At 56.7% G+C, this 22,368-nt stretch overlaps 3 protein-coding genes and 1 pseudogene across 3 annotated transcripts in view; 1 reads left to right on the forward strand and 3 right to left on the reverse strand.

Annotated features, from left to right (window-relative positions):
- ZNF579 (zinc finger protein 579) overlaps positions 1 to 22,368 on the reverse strand; it is a 179,262-nt gene that overhangs the window by 25,737 nt on the left and 131,157 nt on the right. The window lies entirely within an intron of this gene.
- LOC126943248 (uncharacterized) lies at positions 421 to 2,814 on the reverse strand (annotated as a pseudogene).
- On the reverse strand, positions 2,808 to 13,606 carry SHISA7 (shisa family member 7). Its single transcript, XM_050771712.1, has 4 exons — positions 12,506 to 13,606; positions 10,910 to 11,064; positions 7,093 to 7,242; positions 2,808 to 3,769 (listed from the first exon to the last, which is right to left on the reverse strand). The coding sequence occupies exons 1-4, from the start codon at positions 13,471 to 13,473 to the stop codon at positions 3,129 to 3,131; spliced, it is 1,914 nt and encodes a 637-aa protein (XP_050627669.1). The 5' UTR covers positions 13,474 to 13,606; the 3' UTR covers positions 2,808 to 3,128.
- ZNF580 (zinc finger protein 580) overlaps positions 11,104 to 22,368 on the forward strand; it is a 209,189-nt gene continuing 197,924 nt past the window's right edge. The window contains exon 1 of the mRNA XM_050771851.1: positions 11,104 to 11,107. The gene's annotated coding sequence lies outside the window, so the exon portion shown is untranslated. The remainder of the gene's footprint in view (positions 11,108 to 22,368) is intronic.

Genomic DNA, 22,368 nt, shown 5'->3' on the forward strand with positions numbered 1-22,368 from the left:
CCTGCGGGGGTCGGGGATATCTGAGGAGAATTTGGCCGGGGCCAGCAGAGAGCTGATCCTGGTAGGGGCCCCAGTGACAGGGACTGGGCAGGGGGCAGTGGTGTCACCTGAGGGTTGAAATGCTTCCCCTCTGGTGATGATGAGAGGTTTCTGGGTTGACCCTGTCACCAGTCAGATGGCTGGGTGAGGGGCAGCGCTGCTGTCAGGAGGGGCCTGGGTGCCTCACCGGGGGTAAGGTGAGGTTGGCTGAGGCCACATCTGTGGTGGGGTTGATCCAGGCAACATCCTCAGTCAGGAGTGAGGCAGTGACATAAGGAGGGCCAGAGTGGGGGTGAAGTCATCAGAGGGGGGCAGCTGGCCCCGCCCCTGTCCTTTTTGTGGAAACGGGAATATGGCCTGTTATGCTGGTTCCCCTTAAGTGAACTACTGTAAGTACCATGCGGCCCCAGAGGACAACTGAAATACAGCCCGTCATGGTACTTGGCTCCTAAGATGATGGCTCTTGGGGGGTGATGGCACATGGTTGCAGTGGACTCTGGGATGACACCAGAGTTATGGTGGATCCTAGTGGGTGGTGACAGCACTGGATCTCATGGATCACAGGAGATGATGGCACCAGGGTTATGGTGGATCCTAGTGGATGGTGACAACATTGGACCTCATGGATCCTGGGAGATGACACCAGGGTTATGGTGGATCCTAGTGGGTGGTGACAACGTTGGATCTCATGGATCACAGGAGATGATGACGCCAGGGTTATGGTGGATCCTAGTGGGTGGTGACAGCACTGGACCTCATGGATCCTGGGAGACGATGACACCAGGGTTGAAGTGGATCCTAGTGGGTGGTGACAGCACTGGACCTCATGGATCCTGGGAGATGATGACATAGGGTTATGGTGGATCCTAGTGGGTGGTGACAGCATTGGATCTCATGGATCCTGGGAGATAATAACATCATGGTTGGAGTGGATCCTGAGAACTGATAATAGCTATGGTGACTCCTGGGACATGAAGACACACGGTTAAAGTGGATCTGGCAGGTGATGACATCATGACACTCTTAGGTGTAATGAATTCTGGGATATGATGACACCATGGTTGAAGTGGATCCTGGGAGGATGACACCATGGTTCTGTCGTGGGAGGTGATGACACCAAAATCATGAGGGATTATGGGATATGGTGGCATCATCAGTCCTAGTGGATTTCAGTAGAGGATGTCTGTGTCAGGCATAGTGGATTCTGGAAGGTAATGTCATCATTGGTCATGGTGGGATCTAGGAAATGATGACATCGTCAGCTGTGGTGGCTCCTGAAAGATGATGACACCGTGGTTGTGAGGAATCATGGAGGGTGGTGACACCGTTGGCTATGGAGAGTCTTGGGAGATAGTGACACCATTAGTCATGGTAAATCCTGGAAGAAGATGTTACCATAGTTGGGGGTCATAGGGAATCCTGGGAAAGGATTCCATCCTCAGACATGGGTAACACTTGACCCCGGGTGCAGTGCCATCATGAGTGGCGGGTATTGTGTGGTGCTGACAGTGTCAGTGAGGGCAAGAGTAGGTGTACCTCAAGCACCTCCCCCCAGTAGAAGGCTAGGACTTTGTTGACAGAGGTGATTGTCTCTAGATATGGCAGAAAGAAGAGTGAGGCCAGGCTATAGGACACCTATGAGTGCCAGGACTCCAGGATCCTGGTGATCCAGGGTGGCCTCCTGGGAGCAGAAGGGCATCTGGTGGTTCTGTCTCCCAGGAGTCATAGCACAGGTATGGGATCCAAGGCCCCATTTCCTCTTAGAGGGTCTAGCAGAGATCCTGCTGGGCATGTCCCTTGGGTTTGGGGAGGGAGCAACCAAGCTGAGTCACGGTGGGCCAAGGCAGTAACTCTGGTGACACCATCAATACCGATGGCCTCCCAGAGTGGGCAGTGCCTCTGAGGAGGAAGCTCTGGTGATGCCATCACAGCACTGTGGTAGGGGGTTCACTGCCAACAGCCTACACAGACCATCATTTCTGGAGGAGGCCCTCCACATGGGCAGCTCCCCAGCGATGCTTCCTTTAGACAACATCTCAGGACAGGGCTCCTCTCTGCTCCCTGGCATCTTCCCTGGGGTTGTCCTGGACTCTGGGCCTGCCCTGCCTTCTACAACATGGTGGCAGCAATGGAGGCCTCTCCTCGTGCCATCTCAGAGCACGTAGCCTCTGGGCGACAGTGCAGAAGGGGCCCTGCTCCTGGAGAGGTCCCAGAGTGGGTGGTCATGTCTGGTGATGACATCACAGGAAGAGGCACGGTCCCTCTGATGACGTCATAGGGCAAGGCACCTTCTCTGGTGATGGCATCACAGGAAGGAGGCGGGGTCCCTGTGATGACGTGGTGAAAAGGAGACCTTAGGTCTAGTGAGGACACATTGGTGAGGCATTTTCCCCTGCGACGTGTCCCAGGAAGATGGCTTTGTCCGTAACGATGACATCATAGGACACAGGCATCTTCTCTGCTGCAAAGACACAGGGGGAAAATCTCTTCCCCATGGCGATGATGCCAAAAGAGGCCTTGGAGTTAGAGGTGAGATTGTCTCTGCAGTGACACCACAGGATCGAATGCCATGGGGCAAGGCATCATCTCTGTTATTACACCACAAGAAGGAAGCCTCTGAGGACCCCATAGAACATGGACATGGCCTCCAGCGAGGACCTCACCGGCCGGCCTCTTCCTCTGGGATGACCTCATGGGAAGGAGGCTTTGTCCCTGTGATGACATCACAGAACACAGACATTTTTGCTAGCGATGACGTCATGGGCCGGCCTCTTCCTCTGGGATGACCTCATGGGAAGGAGGCTTTGTCCCTGTGATGACATCACAGAACACAGACATTTTTGCTAGCGATGACGTCATGGGCCGGCCTCTTCCTCTGGGATGACATCATGGGAAGGAGGCCTTGGCTCAAGCAGTGACCTAATAGGAGGAGGAATCTTGTCTGCCAGGACATCCCGGAAGGAGGCTTTGACTCCTGTCCAAGGGCTGATCTGGGCCCCAGGCCCCTGGTGTGTGTGCGCCTGTGTCGGGGGATCCCGGCTGGGACGGGGGGCCCGGGAGGCCGCAGCCCCCCAGCCCCGGCCCTGGCCTCAGACAGTCACCTCGTTCTTGCTGGCCGTGCGCAGGTGCTGGGGCAGGTGGTGGCCCGGGATGAACTGCAGCTGCTCCAGCGTGCCCTGGCGCTGGAAGGGCGGCCTGCGGGCCAGCGTGCCCCCGCCCCCGCCGGCGTCGGACATCCAGGCGGGCTGCGGCGAGCCGTGCAGGGCGTGGTGGTGGTGGGCGTGCAGGCTGGACGGCGGCGGCAGCCCGCGCAGTGGTGTGGGGGGCCCCCCGGGCCCCAGCAGCAGGTTGGAGTGCGAGGCGGCCAGGCTGGCCCGGGCGGTGGGGTCGGGGGGCAGCGCGGGGCTGCGCGGGGGCGACAGCAGGTGCTCGCGACTCTGGCGCAGGGCCTCGGGCGAGGACAGCAGCAGGTGTTCCTGCGACACGAGGCGCGCCCGCGGCAGCGTGAACTCGTAGCGCGAACGGCCGCCATCGCCCAGCAGGTGCTCCTGGGACATGACCCTCCGGGGGTTGGGCGCGGGCGCCAGGCCCAGCTCCTCGGGGCCGCCCCAGGCCTCCATGCGGTAGCCGCCCCCGGTGCCCGGCCGCCGCAGCGCGTGCAGGGGCAGCGTGCCGCGGGGCAACTCCACGGGCCGGCGCTTCAGGTAGGCCTCGTCCAGATCCTTCTCGGCTGCGGGGAGAGGGGGAAAAGCCACAGCGGTGGGTCCCCTGCGCATCCAGAGCCCTCCCCCTCCCACCTCCTCACACCCCGCTCCCATGCAGGTCTGTCGCCCCACAAGGATACCGGGCATCAGGTTAGCTGTGTGGCCAAAATGCAGATTCCCAGGCCCAGCTCACAATGCTGGGTCAGTAGATGTGGAGGACTTCCTCTTCTTCTCCCTTGCCTCTGCGTATCCCTTTTTGGGAGTAGAACCCAACCCAACTCTTGCTTTTGGGGGACCACTGATCCCCTCTCATCCTGGGGCAATGTGACTCACACTTGGAGTTGTGACCTGTTACGCTGTGAAGTTGATTTTGCGGGTAGGGAGCAGCATTTTGAAAAATGAAATCAAATAGACCAGAAGAGAAAACTAGGGGCCGGGCGCGGTGGCTCAAGCCTGTAATCCCAGCACTTTGGGAGGCCGAGACGGGCGGATCACGAGGTCAGGAGATCGAGACCATCCTGGCTAACACGGTGAAACCCCGTCTCTACTAAAAAATACACACACACACAAAAAACCTAGCCGGGTGAGGTGGCGGGCGCCTGTAGTCCCAGCTACTCGGGAGGCTGAGGCAGGAGAATGGCGTGAACCCGGGAGGCGGAGCTTGCAGTGAGCTGAGATCCGGCCACTGCACTCCAGCCTGGGCGACAGAGCGAGACTCCGTCTCAAAAAAAAAAAAAAAAAAAAAAAAGAGAAAACTATCAGAAAGTGTTTATGTAATAAGGGAATCGGAGGTAAGTGATGGTTCATGAAATTCTTACTTCAGACGTGTGTGTGTGATTGAAATATTAAAGGATGAGATTTAGTTTAAAAGAATCCACCAAGGTCAGGCAAGGTGGCTCACTCCTGTAATCCCAGCACTTTGGGTGATTGAACAGGAGGGTCTCTTGAGCCCAGGAGTTCAGGACCAACCTGGGCAATATAGTGAGACTCCATCTCTACAAAAAAAAAAAAAAAAAAAAATTAGCTAGGCCAGGTGCGGTGGCTCAAGCCTGTAATTCCAGCACTTTGGGAGGCCGAGATGGGCGGATCACAAGGTCAGGAGATCGAGACCATACTGGTTAACATGGTGAAACCCCATCTCTACTAAAAAATACAAAAAAAACTAGCCGGGCGAGGTGGCGGGCACCTGTAGTCCCAGCTACTTGGGAGGCTGAGGCAGGAGAATGGCATAAACCGGGGAGGTGGAGCTTGCAGTGAGCCGAGATCTGGCCACTGCACTCCAGCTTAGGCGATAGAGCGAGACTCCGTCTCAAAAAAAAAAAAAAAAAATTAGCTAAAGCATGGTGGCTCATGCCTGTAGTCCCAGTTACTTGGGAGGCTGACGTCAGAGGATTGCCTGAGTCCAGAAAGTAGAGCCTGCAGTGAGCCATGACTGCACCCCTGCACTCCAGCCTGGGCAAAAGAGTGAGATCTTGTCTCTTAAAACAAACAAACAAACAAACAAACAAACAAAAAGAATCCACCAAAAAGTGGGGTGGAGGGAGTATAGATTAACAAAATGTGGCTAATTATTAAGGCTGAGTGATGGGAACCTGGGGCTCATTTTGTAATTTTCTCTACTTGCATATATGTTTGCAAATGTCTGTAATAAAAAATTTCAAAGCTTTCCTGTAATTAAAAATATATACATATATGTGTGTGTGTGTCTCACGGGTCACAATATGAAAATCGTTTCTGGGCCAAGCACGGTGGCTTACGCCTGTAATCCCAGCACTTAGGGAAGCTGAGGCAGGTGGGTCATCTGAGGTCAGGAGTTCAAGACCAGCCTGGCCAACATGGTGAAACCCCGTCTCTATTAAAAATACAAAAATTAGCCGGGAGTGGTGGCGCATGCCTGTAATCCCAGCTACTTTGGAGACTGAGGCAGGAGAATCACTTGAATCCAGGAGGCAGAGGTTGCAGTGAGCTGAGATGGTGCCATTGCACTCCAGCCTGGGCAACAAGAGTGAAACTCCATCTCAAAAAAAGCAAAAAAACCAAATGAAACAAAACAAAAAACGCTGGGCACAGTGGCTCACGCCTGTAATCCCAGCACTTTGGGAGGCGAGGCAGGTGGATCACAAGGTTAGGACTTTGAGACCAGCCTCACTAACATGGTGAAACCCCATCTCTACTAAAAATACAAAAATTAGCCAGACGTGGTGGCATGCACCTGTAATCCCAGATACTCAGGAGGCTAAGGCAGGAGAATCACTTGAACTCAGGAGGTTGAGGTTGCAGTGAGCCGAGATCATGCGACTGCACTCCAGCCTGAGCGACAGAGCGAGACTCTGTCTCAAAAAAAAAAAAAAAAAAAAAAAAGTTTATGGCTGGGTATGGTGGCTCACGCCTGTAATCTCAGCACTTTGAGAGGCTGAGGTGGGTGGCTTGCTTGAGCCCAGGAGTTTGAGGCCAGCCTGGGCAACACAGTGAAACCCCGTCTCCACAAAAAATACAAAAATTAACCAGGCATGGCAGCACAAGCTCTTAGTTCCAGCTACCCGGGAGGCTGACACGGAAGGATCACGCTTGAGCCTGGGGAGGTAGAGGCTGCAGTGAGCTATGATCATGCCACTACATTCCAGGCTGGGTGACAGAGTGAGACCCTGTCTTGAAAACATAATGGTAACAAAGAAGAACAAGTGTTTCCTAGTGAGGCTCTCATTTTAAGATGTTTGAAGGCTGCTCCACTGCCAGAGATGGGCCACAGACTGCAAAATGTCCTTGAGAGTCGCAGGAATGGGTTCGGGGATGGGCATGTGGCCCAACTTGCACCAGTGGCATCCAGGCCTGGGATTTTTTGCCAGAATTGTTGCCAGAGACTCTTTTCTGCCAGGGTCCCTGAGCTGGTAGAACGGCAGCCTGAACATCTGCAGGGCGATCGTCTCCACCACAAGGGGAGACTGTCTGAAAATGAGGCCCGCCGGTTGCGTAGAGAGCTAAGAGACAGCTCTTGGGCCCCCACAGCGGCTACATTGCAATCTGGTGACCTGTAGGCTTTCCATGATCAAGTCAACGTATTTTTTTTCCTTTAACTTAAGTTGTATTTCTATTAATTGCAAGTCCAAGTCCTGATTAATACAATAATAAGTCCTGGGAGGGGAGACCAGAAGGTTGCACTTAAAAGAAGCAAACCAGAAGTGATTCTGATACAAAAGTACATCAGGTAATTCTAGAACGAACTTGGTTAGTAAAACCTGGGAGAGAATCTAAAGCACTGGAAGGCGCTTGGGCCACTGTCCATGGTCCTGAACCCAGACTCTGGCCCCGCCCCTCCCCGTCACCGCCCGCTGCCCTTGCTAGGACTCACCCAGTCTCTTGAGGGAGGAGTAGCGGTTCAACTCGGACTTCACAGCAGCCTCATAGGACGGGGGCAGATGCGAGAGGTTGTGGAAGGACCGAGAGCAGGACAGCGTGGAGTAGTGCAAGGAGGGGCTGGGCGGCGGCAAGGCTCGCCAGTCTGGGTTAGAGGGGGCAGGGCCAGGGTCAGTCAGGTTCCTCCCTCAGACCCAGAAGTCCAGGCTCCCAGCCCCTCCTCCATCAGACACAGGAGTCCAGAAACCCAACCCCTCTTCCTTCAGACCCAGGAGTCCAAGCCCCAGCCCCTCCATCCTCAGACCCAGGAATCCAGGCCTCAGCCCCTTCTCCCTCAGACCCGGGAGTCCAGACCCCCAGCCCCTCCTCCCTCAGACCCAGGAGTGCAGGCCCCCAGCCCCTCCTCCCTCAGACCCGGGAGTCCAGACCCCCAGCCCCTCCTCCCTCAGACCCGGGAGTCCAGACCCCAGCCCCTCCTCCCTCAGACCCGGGAGTCCAGATCCCCAGCCCCTCCTCCCTCAGACCCGGGAGTGCAGGCCCCCAGCCCCTCCTCCCTCAGACCCGGGAGTCCAGATCCCCAGCCCCTCCTCCCTCAGACCCGGGAGTCCAGACCCCCAGCCCCTCCTCCCTCAGACCCGGGAGTCCAGACCCCCAGCCCCTCCTCTCTCAGACCCAGGCGTCCAGGTCCCCAGGCCCTCCTTCCTCAGACCCGGGAGTCCAGACTTCCAGCCCCTCCTCCCTCAGACCCAGGAGTCCAGACCCCCAGCCCCTCCTCCCTCAGACCCGGGAGTCCAGACTCCCAGTCACTCCTCCCTCAGACCCAGGAGTCCAGACTTCCACCCCTCCTCCCTCAGACCCAGGAGTCCAGGCCCCCAGCCCCTCCTCCCTCAGACCCAAGAATCCTGGCCTCAGCCCCTCCTCCCTCAGACCCAGGAGTCCAGGCCCCCAGCCCCTCCTCCCTCAGACCCGGGAATCCAGGCCTAAACTCCTCCTCCCTCAGACCCAGGAGTCCAGGCCCAGCCCCTCCTCCCTCAGACCCAGGCGTCCAGACCCCAGCCCCCTCCTCCCTAAGACCCAGGAGTCCAGGCTCCCAGCCCTTCCTACCTCATACCCAGGAGTATAGGCCCCAGCTCCCTCCTCCCTCAGACTCAGGAAAACAGGCATCCAGCCCCTCCTCCCTCAGACCCAGGAGTCCAGGCCCCCAGCCCCTCCTCCCTCAGACCCAGCAGTTCTTTGGGCAGTTAGAAATCTGAGATTGTAGGCCGGGCGCGGTGGCTCAAGCCTGTAATCCCAGCACTTTGGGAGGCCGAGATGGGCGGATCACAAGGTCAGGAGATCGAGACCATCCTGGCTGACACGGTGAAACCCCGTCTCTACTAAAAATACAAAAAACTAGCCGGGCGAGGTGGCGGGCGCCTATAGTCCCAGCTACTCGGGAGGCTGAGGCAGGAGAATGGTGTAAACCCGGGAAGCGGAGCTTGCAGTGAGCTGAGATCCAGCCACTGCACTCCAGCCTCCAGCCTGGGCGACAGAGCGAGACTCCGTCTCAAAAAAAAAAAAAAAAGAAATCTGAGATTGTAGCCCATCATAATTCCAGCAGTTCAAGCTCCCTCTTCTCACCCCACCCCCTCCTCTCCAGGAGACAGGCTTGATGCTGGGGAAGAGGGCCCCGAGAAGGGGGCACCAGGCATTTGTCAGCATTCACTGAGTGCCTGGCCCCAGGCTCCATGCACCTTCTCCTCAACCATGTGGGAGAGAGATGCCACTTTCGGCGTCCACACGAGGAGGCAGGTTCACTTGGTGACCTGGCCAGACCATGAGCGCCATGAGGACTGAGCTCACAGTGGTCTCGCTCCTGCTCTACACTGGGCACCTGGCATGGCTGGCCCAACACAAAGGGGGAAGGGAAGGAGCCCTGCTCTTTCCCGCAGCCAGCCCCTCGTCCGTACCCAGTGTGGCGGCGTGGTGCTTGGGGCTGTTGACGTTGAGGTGCAGGTAGTTGTGGTGCAGATTATCTGGGGGGACCGAGAAGGGAGGTGACGTCACTGCCATCGCTGACCCCCAGCTGGCACCGCGGCCCTGATCTCTGGGAAGGACTCTGGCCCCAAGGTTGGCCCCACATGCAGGACCTCGTTAGAGCTCCACAGATCAACCCATGCCATTGGCCACATGAACTGAGGCTGGGGGTCTTGAAGGTGGAAAGAGTGGGCATAGGCTCAGGGATGGGTAAGTGGTCTGTCCCAAGCTCCTAGCACCCCCCTCCCTGGTGCCCAGGCTAGAGATCTGAGGGGGTCACCTTGCTACCTCTCTTCACCTCCCACCCATGTCCTCTTGGTTCCTCTTGATATCTGAATCTCTGCCCTGATCTGTCCTCTCCCTCCTGGATTGCCAGAGCAGCCTCTGGCCATCCAGCCCATCCATCTCCATGATCAGCCTCACCGAAGTAACTGCCCTTCCACTGCTCAAGAGCCTTCCCATGGCTCGCCATCACCCACGGGACAAAGTTGAACCCAGGAATGGTGTTTGAGGCTTCAAAACCTGGACCCACTGGATGTCTGCAGCCCCATCTCCCATCCCTTCCCTCAAGCCACGTTGCTCTTTCCAGTGAGCCCAGTGTGGTCCTGCCACAGGGCCTTTGCACATGCCACCATGCTGTTCTCACTGCCTTGAAGCCCTTCTTCCCATCTGCCTCAAGATCCAGCTCAAATGTCTCTTCTCCTCTCCACCGCTGACCCCAGCTCCGTCCTCGTCCTCTGGCTGCCTGGACCATCATCCCAGCCTCCTCCTGGGCCTCTTTCCTCTCATCTCTCCCCTTCGCATGGGTTCCAGAGGACCAGTTCTTCCACCCACTGCTGACTGTGTTGCTCCTCTGCTCGAACTCCTCTGCAGCTCTCCATCACCCTCAGGACAGAGGCAGAGCTCCTTAGCTCAGCCTGGCACTCAAGGCCCTCTTGGAGGTCACCAACCACCCTCTCCCTGTCCTCAAGTCTGGCCACCTCACAAGCTCTGCTACTCAGAGCTTCCCAGCCCCAGTAACTCCTCTCCTCCTCCAGGCCTTTGCTCAAATACCTCTTCCTCAGAGAAGCCCTCCTGCCCCCGAACCAGACCACATCTTCTCAGTCCCCCTGACAGCTCCTTGGACTTCTCCACTGATGCACTCATCATAAATTATAATGATATAGATCATATTTAAGTAATATATATTAAATATGATATATCCTATTTTAAAGATATAATTATATATATTTAACAACAGCAATAGCCCACCCTTAACATGGTATTTTTGCCTGTGTTACACATTATTCTAAACACCTGTCTCACCAATTCATTTGCTCTTCACAATAACCCCATCAAGTGAGTACTGTCATGCTTCTCATTTTACGGATGGAGAAACTGAGGCCCACAGAGGTGAAGTCACTTGACCCGGGTCACACAGTGGCAGAGTCAGGATTCAAACCCAGTCGGTCTGGCTCTTGACAAATTCGAATTTGGTAGTTGAGCCCTTGTGTGTTGTTGGCTGTCGGGTGGTCTGACACTGAGCGCAGGGGCTTGAGAAAGTCTAAACCTACATCACCAAGGTGCCCATGGAGCCCACCCACTGGAGCGCACAGGAGGGCAAGGAGGTGGTCTGGGTCTCTACGGAGTTCCCAGCCCCCGTCCGCCTTTCGCAGGACTCGGCGGTGCCAGGCGGGCGTAGAGGGGTGAGGGCGGGTCCGGGGTGATGGGGGTGGAGCCGCCATGGAGGGCGGGGCTACAGGATGAGGGGGCGTGGCCAGAGACGGAGGCTGCGCCGGATCCCACGTTCCACTCACCGAGGTTGGGGGTCTTCACGGTGTTGTAGAGGTTCTTGGGCGTCCTGGGGGGCATGCTGTCGGGACCGCCGATCCCCGGGGTCAGGGAGCTGCTTCGGGCCCGGTCCGGGCGGGTCCCAGGCCCCGCCTGATGTCTCAGAATGTCCACCAGAGCTCTAAAGGTGGCAGAGAGGTGGTCAGCGGCCTGGGGTCTGGGGGCGGTAGGGGTACAGGGAGGGCCCAGGCTTCGTTCCGCTCCCTGCTCTCGCCCTTGGGTAACCTGTCACTCAGCCTGCTTTTTTCGCCATTGGCCACTCCCGTTTCTCGTTAGCCACGCCCCCTCGAACGACCCCCTTTCTCGGGCCACGCTTCTTGCTTGAAGCGCTGCTGCCTTAACTCGTGTGGACCCCACCCCTTCTGTGGTCCCTCTCACTTCCCTGTGGGCTCACCCCACCCTGAATCTGGGACCCCATTCCCGTTCCTTTTGCAGCCTTCCCCATGGCAACAAAGGGTGCTCCATTTTCCCAGTGATGCGGACCTCAAACATTAAATCACCTTGACTCTTCTTTTTTCCCCCCACTTCATCCCTTTCAGTAATCCTACGGATCGAACCTCCAAAACATATCCCAAATCGGACCACTACTCACCACCTCTGAAATCTCTCGCCTGGATCATTGCAACAGCCCCTTCACGGGTCTCCCCCCTCCCACCCTAGCCCCGTACAACCCAGTCTCACGCGCAGCTCGCATAATTTTAAAATGGACAGATGGCATCACGCCTGAGCTCAGGACCCTGCAGTGGCCCCATCACACTTAGAATAAACCCGGGCCCACCTGCTTCTCCTCACCTCCTGCTGCCCACCGCCCCCAGCTGCACGGGCACTTCCCTGCCCTGCAGGCCACCTAGGGCCTTTGCACGCAGTTCCCCTGCCCCAAACCTCTCGCCCACAGATCCCTGCGTGGCTCGCTCCCTCCCTTTGGGTCTCTGCTCAGAGGCCTTTTCGGATCACTTCCTCTAATCCAGCGCCCTCTCCCTCCACACTTTCCGCTGATTTTCTTCACAGCAGTCATCTAAAATTATACAGCACATGCATTTGCCTGCTTACGGACTGGGCCGCTGATATTTAATGAGCACTTACGGTGTGCCAGGACTCTGCACGAATCAACTCAGTTAATTACAATCGGAATAGATGGGGACGATGATTAGTCTCATTGTGCGGACGGGAAACTGAGGCACAGAGAGGTTAAGTAACGCGTCCACTGTCACACAGCCTGTGGGCCGTGAACTTGGATTTGGAAGTTAGGCTTTTCCACCATGGCAGAGACCTTGTTTTGTTCACTCCTGTATCCCCAGCTCCTGGCCCACAGAAGATACTCAAGAAATATGTGTCGATGAATGAGAGCCTGAGCTTCTCCCGCTCCCTGCATCACTCCGCAATAGCCGGGTCGGCTCTGGCACGGCTTTCTCAGCCCCTGCCCACCTTCAGCTCCGCCGGAGGCCGCCACCTGGGTCTCTGAAGACGCCCTATCCCTGTAGCCCCTCCTCCTTGGACGGCTCCACCTCCCTTGCTGGGCCCCGCCCCAGGCTCGCAGTCCTCCCGCCCCAGAGCACACGCACCTGGGCACGTTGATCTCCCGGTGCGCCCGGGGCGCACGGGACGCCTTGCTGAAGGCCACTTTGGCGCCGACTCCCACGGCAAGGGCGAAGCTGATGACCCCGCACACGACGTAGGCTGTGCTGCCACCAGGGCCCTCGCCCCCGCGGCCCCCGGCACCCCCCGTCCGGCCCCCTTCCAACCACCCGGCCTGGCCGGGCCCTGGCCCCCCGCCCGCACCCCCAGCGCCCCCGGCGCCCCCGGCTAGCGGCGGCGGCGTAGTGGCCCAGCGCGGCGTGTCGTAGTTGGAGCAGGAGGCCTGCGCCAGGCGCATGTGACGGTGCTCGCAGCAGAAGCGGTAGTGGCAGGTGCCGCAGCAGAAGCGGTAGGAGCCGGTGCTGCAGTTGAAGGTGGCGTCGTACTGGCCCATGACATCGTAGTAGCCGTGGCAGAGCTCGGCGGGAGGGGGCGCCCGGGCCGCCGCGCCCGCTCCGCTCGCGGGGCCGGTCCTCGTGCTGTTGGCGCCCGGGTTCGCTGCGCCCCCGCCGCCCGTCAGCGCCCCGGTCAGGCGCCGCAGGTGCGCCAGCAGGGCGGGCAGCGGGCCCGCGGACTCGGCGCTCGTGGCGTTGGACGGGCGCGCCCCGGCCTGGCCGGCGCTAGAGGCCAGGAGTACGAGGAGCAGGAGGGCCGGCATGGGGCGTGCAGGGGTCGCACCGGGCCGCCAGGCTGCGGGGAGAACGAGAGCAGAGGTTGGAGCGCTGGGCGGGAGAGAGCCGGTCAGAGGGTGAGAAGCGTGGAGATGGGTGGGCAGAGAGGCTGGGGAGGGCGGGCGGGGGCCGGCAGAGTGTGGGGAGCAACAGGCTCCAGGAGGCAGGAAGGGCGGAGGGAGCTGAGCTGCGTGGGCCCAAGTTGGCCGCCCCACGCGCGGTGGGCGACAATGGGAGAGCAATGGAAACGCGCCTGGGCACGGCTGGGGGAGAGAAATGAGCATGGGCGGACAGAACCGGGATCAGGCGAGAGATGAATGCGGGAGAAGCGATTGGGAGGGTCGACAGACACCAGAGGGGTGTGCAGACATTAGGACGAGAAGCGAGGCGAGGCGCGATGTAAGGAGAAGAAACGGGGGCGGAGAAGAGGAGAGGGCAGGGGAGGCAGCCGAAGGGAGGCGCGGGGAGGAGAGGGGAGGGTGGCGAGGGGAAGGGAAGGGAGGGGAGGGGAAGGGAGGGTGTCGAGGGGAGTGGGGGCCGGGGAGGGAAGGAAGGGAGACAGATGAGGGGTGGGTGGGAAAGGAGGAGTCAGGGAGACGAGGAAGGAGGGAGAAAAGAAGGGGAGGAGGAGAAGGGGGAGGAGAGGGAGGGAGGAGGAGAGAGAGAAGTTGAGAATTTGAGTTTATAGACCAGGCAAGTGGGAAGAGGCAGTGCACGGTTTATCAGCACTGACATTCGGGGACCCATGCTGCTTTGTGGTGAGAGCCTGTCCTGAGCACTGTGGGATGTTTAGCAGCGCCCTCTCGATGCCGGGAGCACCGCATCCCCCCGAGTTGTGACAATGTAAGATGCTTCCAGGCATTGCCAAAAGTCCACCTGTTTCGAGGAGGCCCCCGTGGAGAACCACTGACTTACACCCATATTGTCCTCAGTGCCCCCAAATGCCAATTTCTCTCCTTTATTTAGATCTGGTAATCAACGGATCTCAGGTGCTCTCTCGCGTGCTCGCTCTCTGTCTCGTTCCTCTCTCACACAGGCACACGCACACGCACGCACACCATGCTTATGGCGTCAGGTTTGAAGTGTCTCTGTCCACAGCTGAACCACAACCACAGCAGGGTGGCTCATCACCCGGCTGGACCTCCTGCCGGCTGCCTGACACTGACAGGTTCTTATCTAAGCTACCCGTGCCCCAGTTCCCCCATCTGTAAAATGGGGATGAGGATGGTTATCTCTGAATGGTCAGGAGGATGAACTGAGTAAATATGTGTAAAGAGCTTAGAACGGTGCCTGGCATACTGCAGGTGACATGAGAAAGCGTTTGCTGCTGCCGCTAACTATTCAGAAGGGAGACAGGCTGAGAAAGGGTCGTCTGGGTGCGGTGGCTCACGCCTGTAAATCCCAGCACTTTGGGAGGCCAAGGTGGGCAGATCGCTCAAGCAGGAGACCAGCCAGCCTCGCCAACACAGCAAAACCCTGTCTTTACAAAAAATAAAATAAAATAATAAAAAATAAAAAATGAGCCGCGGGTGGTGGTGCGCACCTATAGTCCCAGCTACTCAGAAGGCTGAGGTGGGAGGATAACTTGAGCCCCAGAGATCAAGGCTGCAGGGAGCTGTGATTGCACCACCACACTCCAGCCTGGGTTGACAGAGTGAGACCCTGTCTCAAAAGAGAAAAGGTGATGGAGAAGAGAGGTGGGAGTTGGTGGTGGGCAGGTCTTCCAGCTGTTTCTATGGCAACAGTCCAGCCAAGTCCCAGACACGCCCCCCACCCCCGTGGACCTAGAGGGTTGATAGGGGTGGGAAGGATGCCTGGTGAGAAGGAAACGTCTGCGCTCTACCTGCAGGAGGAACAACCTAGGGGTCTGGGGTGACTACTCACGGAGTCTTATGTTTCCTGTCTGCGAGAACCTGATCTGAACAGCGCCTGCCCTGAGCGAGCTGCCGAGAGGCTGCCATAGGAGCTTCCCAGGAGCCGGCATGATGCGCAGGATGTGCATTCGTTCTGCACATCTTCATTCAATAAATGTCTCCTGAGCAGCCTCCCTGGGCTGAGGATGCAGCAGTGAATAAGCCCACAGGGTTCCTGCCTTTACGGGGGTTTACGTGCTAGTGAGGGGGGACAGTCAGCAGATGGACACAAATGAATGGGACACATGTTGACGCCAATTGTGAAGAAATATAAAGGAACGATGAAGGAAGCCGTAAAGAAATGAAAGCAGCATAAAGCGATGGAGGGGGTGGATGGGATTGAGTCAATACATATCACTCGGTGTTATTTTCTATTATACGTCTCTTTCCATCGTGTGTGTCTAGGGACCACACCACTGTAGACAACATTGCTGCTGGTGGGGATGGGCAGAGGGTTGGGAGGTGAACCTTCCAGAGCCTCAGTGAGCTCCATCGCGTCCTGCATGGGGCCTCAGCTTTCCTTTTCAGCTCCAGCTTGGACCCCTCCCCTGACTCAGTGCTAGAATACCCCACTGCCCACTGGACCTGTCCACTTGGGTGTTTAATGGGAGTCTTAGAAATGGCTTGACCCACACCGTGGGAGACAGTGTGGCGCTTCCTTAAAAAGTTAACTAGAATCGGGCCAGGCGCGGTGGCTCACTCCTGTAATCCTAGCACTTTGGGAAGCCAAGGCGGGTGGATCACTTGAGGTCAGGAGTTCAAGACCAGCCTGGCCAATATGATGAAACCCCGTCTCTACTAAAAATACAAAAAAAAAAAAAAAAGAAAAGAAAAGAAAAGAAAAAGAAAATTAGCTGGGCATGGTGGCGTGCACCTGTAGTCCCAGCTACTCATGAGGCTGAGGCAGGAGAATCTCTTGAACTCGGGAAGTGGAGGTTGCAGTGAGCTGAGATTATGCCATTGCACTCCAGCCTGGGCAACAGAGTGAGACTCCGTCTCAAAAACAAACAAACAAACAAACAATAAAACAAAGTTATCTAGAATTACCATGCACTTCCACTCTGCCTTGTGTCTACCCCAAAGAATTCAAAACATGTGTCCACACAAAAACTTATCCTTGAATGTTCATGACAGCACCTTGCACAACAGCCAAACACTGGAAACAATGCAAGCGCCCAACAAACCGTGACAGGTACCAAAAGCTGAGATACAAACCACAGCATGCACGAACCTTGAAGACATGACGTTCAGTGGAAAAGTCCAGCCATAAAGCTCACTTAGTGTATGATTTCACTAATATGAAATATCACAATAGTCAAATCCACAGAGACAGAAAGCTGATTAATAATTGCCCGGAGCTGGGGACAGGGGGATGGGAGTGGCCACTCATGGGTGCCAGTCTTCCTCGTGTGGTGAGGAAAACGCCCTGAAACTAGATAATGGCCATGGCTGCACACCCTCACAGATATGCTAATGCCACCCAATCAGACACTTGGAGAATGGTTAAATGGTGTATTTCCCACTATTAAAAAGGTAATAGGGACTGGCATGGTGGCTCACGCCTGTAATCCCAGTACTTTGGGAGACCAAGACAGGCGGATCACTCGAGGTCAGGAGTTCAAGACCAGCCCGGCAAACATGGTGAAACCCTGTCACTACTAAAAATACAAAAATGAGCCTGGCGCCTGTAATTCCAGCTACTCGGGAAGCTGAGGCAGGAGAATTGCTTGAACTCGGGAGGCTGAGGTTGCAGTGAGCTGAGATCGCACCACTGCACTCCAGCCTGGGTGACAAAGTGAGACTCCATTTCAAAAAAAAAAAAAAAAAAAGGAAACAGTTCAAATGGCATCAACCACTCCCCTGTCCACACTCTGGTTCCCTGTCGTCACACCTGGAATAAAACCCCAACTCTGCCAGGAGCTCCTCTTCTCATCCTTTCCTTTTCCCTTCATACCTTCCAAGTTCATGCTCAGGACACTCCACCTTCCTGCCTGTGCACCTGCTGTTTCCTTCCTCTGGGAAGACCAGATCCTGGTCTGACCTGCCTCCTTTCTCCCTTCCTTCAGGGTGTCCCTGGCATGCCATTTCAGCCAGCCTCCCTGTCCTAGTAGCAACAGCAGCCCCAGACATGCTCCCATTTCCTCACTGGCTTTGCAACTTTCCTAGCTGTCATCTCTGCGGGCCACATATATGTGTATTGACACACTCATTTCAGATGAGGACTCTGAGGTTCCAAGAGGTCCCATCGTTTGCCTGAGCCCTAAGGTGCCCAAAGAGTGGGGCTGGGCTTTGAACTCAGGTCTCTGAGCACTGTGACCTGTACAGCATGGATGCCTTTGTCCCCCACACAGAGACACATCCCTTCCAGAAGTGGCACATGCATGCAGCATTGTGGATTCCTTCATTCATTGAGGGCTGCCATGTAGGGTTGGGCAGGTCGTGCACTGCACAAAGGGGTCTGGCTGAGAGGCTGAAATCCTGCTGGGCTCTCCTCCCCAGGGCGTGTGCTAGTGGGGCTGCATCCATTTGGGGTAAGGAGTGCCCCTTTCAAACTCACACGAGGGTGCCATCTGCCTGCCAAACCATAGACCTGGGAGAGCTGATGAGGCAAGGTGGGGAGTGCCTTTGTCTCATCTGCACAGAGGCTGCTGTATGGGCTGGCAGTTCTGTTCACTCCCCATTCTGTGCCAAGCCTCCGCTGGGCTCCGTGGACACTATTTCTCCCTCTGGAAGTTGGAGGATCCCACTGGCTCCTCCAACTGCATGCACGTGATGCACACACCCAGAGAGACACAGCTCCAGGCCATTGACAACTCCAGCAGGGGAACAGGGAGGGAGAGCAGGAGCAGTGGCACACCTCCCCTCAAACTCAGTGATACATGCAGACACACCACACACAGACCACACATACACACACGCACCACACACACCACACACCACACACACCACACAGACCACATATACACACACACCACACCACACACACACCACACACACCACACACACCACACACACACGACATATACACACACACACACACACACACACACACACACACACACACACACACACACACACACACACACACCACACACACACGACATATACACACACACACCACACACACACCACACACCACACACACACCACACACACACACCCCACACACACACGACATATACACACACACACCACACACACACACCACACACACACACACACCACATATACACACACACCACACACACCACACACACCACACACACCACACACACACGACATATACACACACACACCACACACACACCACATACACACACACCACACACACACGACATATACACACACACACCACACACACACCACACATACACACCACACACACACACCACACACACACACACACACACACACACCACACACACACACCACACACACACACCACACACACACCACACAGACCACATATACACACACACCACACACACACGACATATACACACACACACCACACACACACAACCACACACACACGACATATACACACACACACCACACACACACACACACCCCACACACACACGACATATACACACACACACACACACACACACACACACACACACACCACACACACACCACACAGACCACATATACACACACACCACACACACACACACACACACCACACACACACACACACACACCACACACACACGACATATACACACACACACCACACACACACACACACACACACCACACACACGACATATACACACACACAGCACACACACACCACACACACACACACCACACACACACACACAAAACACACACAACACAGACACCACACAGCACACACATATGCCACACAGGCACCACACACACACACACAACACAACACACACCATAGACGCACACACCTCCCACACACCACACACCACACACACACCACACACATACACCACACACACCACACACACCACACACATACACCACACACATACACCACACACACCACACACACACCACACACATACACCATACACACCACACACCACACACATACACCACACGCACCACACACGCACCACACAACACACACATCACACACACACCATAGACGTACATATCCCCCACACACCCCATAAACCACACACCACACACACCACACACTGTACACACCACACACCACACACCATGCACACACACACCACACACACCACATACCCCACACATACTGCACACACCACACACCACACATACCACACTCACACACCACACACACACCCCAGACACTGCACACACTGCACACACACACACCACACATACCACACACACCACACATACCACACACACACCACACACTACACATACTACACATACCACACACACACCACACACTACACATACTACACATACCACACATACCACACACACACCACCACACCACACAAACCACACAGACCACACATACACACACACCACACACTCCACACACCATACACTCCACACATCATACACACTGCACAAACCACACACCACACGCACACCGTACACACACCACACACAAACCACACATCACACACACACATCACACACACACACCACACACATACACACACACACACACCACACACCACACGCACACCACACACACCACACACAAACACCATATACCACACACACACCACACACACACACCACACACCACACAGACACCACACACACACCGTACACACACCACACGCAAACCACACATCACACACACACACCACACACAACTTCTCTACCCCTCCTGGTCCGGGCAGCACCTATAGGCAGGTGGAGAGAGGACGTGCGCCTGCAGACACAGCGGCCCTATCCAGACACGGGATGAATTCTTCCCCGACCTCACACCAAGCTGTGCGGAGACACACTGCCGCGCACGCTGACACAGAGCACAGGGCGCCCAGACAGTCCCAGATACAACGCGAAAGGACCTGGTGGCACAGCCGTGGCCTCCTCCCAGCACACAGACACACATACACACCTCCCCACGTGGACACACAACACACACATGGGCTTCTGCACATTTCGACCCCTCCACACTGGGACGGACCACTTACAGCTCTGGGACAGGGCCAGGGACCTGCCCCACCTGGCTCCACGTGGGTCCACGACCACACACATCACAGCTCACAGCCACGCAACCTCAGGGGTGCACACACGTGTGCAAACACACCCTCACCAGCAATGGAGAGTCTGGAAGGAGCCATGTGACATCTCCGCCCCACACCCGCCCCCACCGCGGCTCTCACGCACACAGTGGCGCTCTCCTCCTCCACAGCTGAGGGGGAAGGGGCCCGGGACCCCAGGCTTCACGTCTGCACCTTCCATGCCCCCCTGCACCCCAGCTCAGGACCTGACAGACACAGATGTGGGGACACAGGGCAGAGAGCCAGCCTGGGGCAGGGTCCCTGGGCTTCTGGGAGCTCCTCCCCCACCCCCACCAGCCCCCTGCTCAGCTCTGTGCTGCACGCTCCACCTGCTGCGTCCCCTCCCAACCCTCTTGCCTGGGGGCTGGGGGCCAGGGCGTCCAGAAGCTCGGAGAAAGGGACAGAGACACTAAAGGGGAAACAGAGGTCCCGGGAGAGGGGACAGAGAGCCAGAGGCAGGGCAGATTGTGTGTGTTTGAGAGAGAAGGGGGGACAGAGACCCAGAGAGACAGGGGGACAGAGACTAGAGAGACAGGGGGACAGAGACCCAGAGACAAGGGGACAGAGACCCAGAGAGAGAGGGACAGAGACACAGAGAGACAGGGGGACAGAGGCCCAGAGACAAGGGGACAGAGACCCAGAGAGACAGAGGGACAGAGACTAGAGAGACAGGGGGACGGAAACCCAGAGACAAGGGGACAGAGACACAGAGAGATGGGGGACAGAGACCCAGAGGGAGGGGGACAGAGACACAGAGAGACAGGGGGACAGAGACACAGAGAGATGGGGGACAGAGACCCAGAGGGAGGGGGACAGAGACACAGAGAGACAGGGGGACAGAGACCCAGAGAGACAGGGGGACAGAGACACAGAGAGAGAGGGGGACAGAGACACAGAGAGAGGAGGGGGACAGAGATCCAGAGAAAGATAAGACAGAGACCCAAAGAGAGAAGGGGACAGAGACCCAGAGAGACAAGGGGACAGAGACTCAGACAGGGGACAGAAACCCAGAGAGAGATAGGGATAGAGACCCAGAGAGAGAGAGAGGGTGACAGAGACCTAGAGATACAGGGAGCAGAGACTCAGAGAGAGAGAGAGAGAGAGAGAGAGAGAGGCAGACAGAGACTCAGAGAAAGAGGGGGACAGAGACCCAGAGAGACAGGGGGACAGAGACCCAGAGACAGGGGGACAGAGACCCAGAGAGAGAGGGGGACAGAGACCCAGAGACAGAGGGACAGAGACCCAGAGAGACAGGGGGACAGAGACCCAGAGACAGGGGGACAGAGACCCAGAGACAGGGGGACAGAGACCCAGAGAGAGAGGGGGACAGAGACCCAGAGACAGAGGGACAGAGACCCAGAGAGACAGGGGGACAGAGACCCAGAGACAGGGGGACAGAGACCCAGAGACAGGGGGACAGAGACCCAGAGAGACAGGGGGACAGAGACCCAGAGACAGGGGGACAGAGACCCAGAGAGACAGGGGGACAGAGACCCAGAGAGACAGGGGGATACATACTCAAGAGACACGGGGACAGAGACCCAGAGAGGGGACAGAGACCCAGAGAGAGAGGGGGACAGAGACCCAGAGAGGGGACAGAGACTCAGAGAGAGAGGGGACAGAGACCCAGAGAGAGAGGGGACAGAGACCCAGAGAGGGGACAGAGACCCAGAGAGGGGACAGAGACTCAGAGAGGGGACAGAAACCCAGAGAGGGGACAGAGACCCAGAGAGGGGACAGAAACCCAGAGAGGGGACAGAGACCCAGAGAGAGAGGGGACAGAGACTCAGAGAGGGGACAGAAACCCAGAGAGGGGACAGAGACCCAGAGAGGGGACAGAAACCCAGAGAGGGGACAGAGACCCAGAGAGGGGACAGAAACCCAGAGAGGGGACAGAGACCCAGAGAGAGAGGGGACAGAGACTCAGAGAGAGAGGGGACAGAGACCCAGAAAGAGGCAAAAGAGACGGACGGGGGGCGGGAGACAAATGCTCAGAGGGGATGCAGAGTCCTAGAGAAGTGGGGGTCATTGACCCTGAGATGAGAGAGCCAGAGAGAGGACGACA

The sequence above is a fragment of the Macaca thibetana genome, chromosome 19 (assembly GCF_024542745.1).
Source record: "Macaca thibetana thibetana isolate TM-01 chromosome 19, ASM2454274v1, whole genome shotgun sequence".
NCBI classification, from domain to species: Eukaryota; Metazoa; Chordata; class Mammalia; order Primates; family Cercopithecidae; genus Macaca; species Macaca thibetana.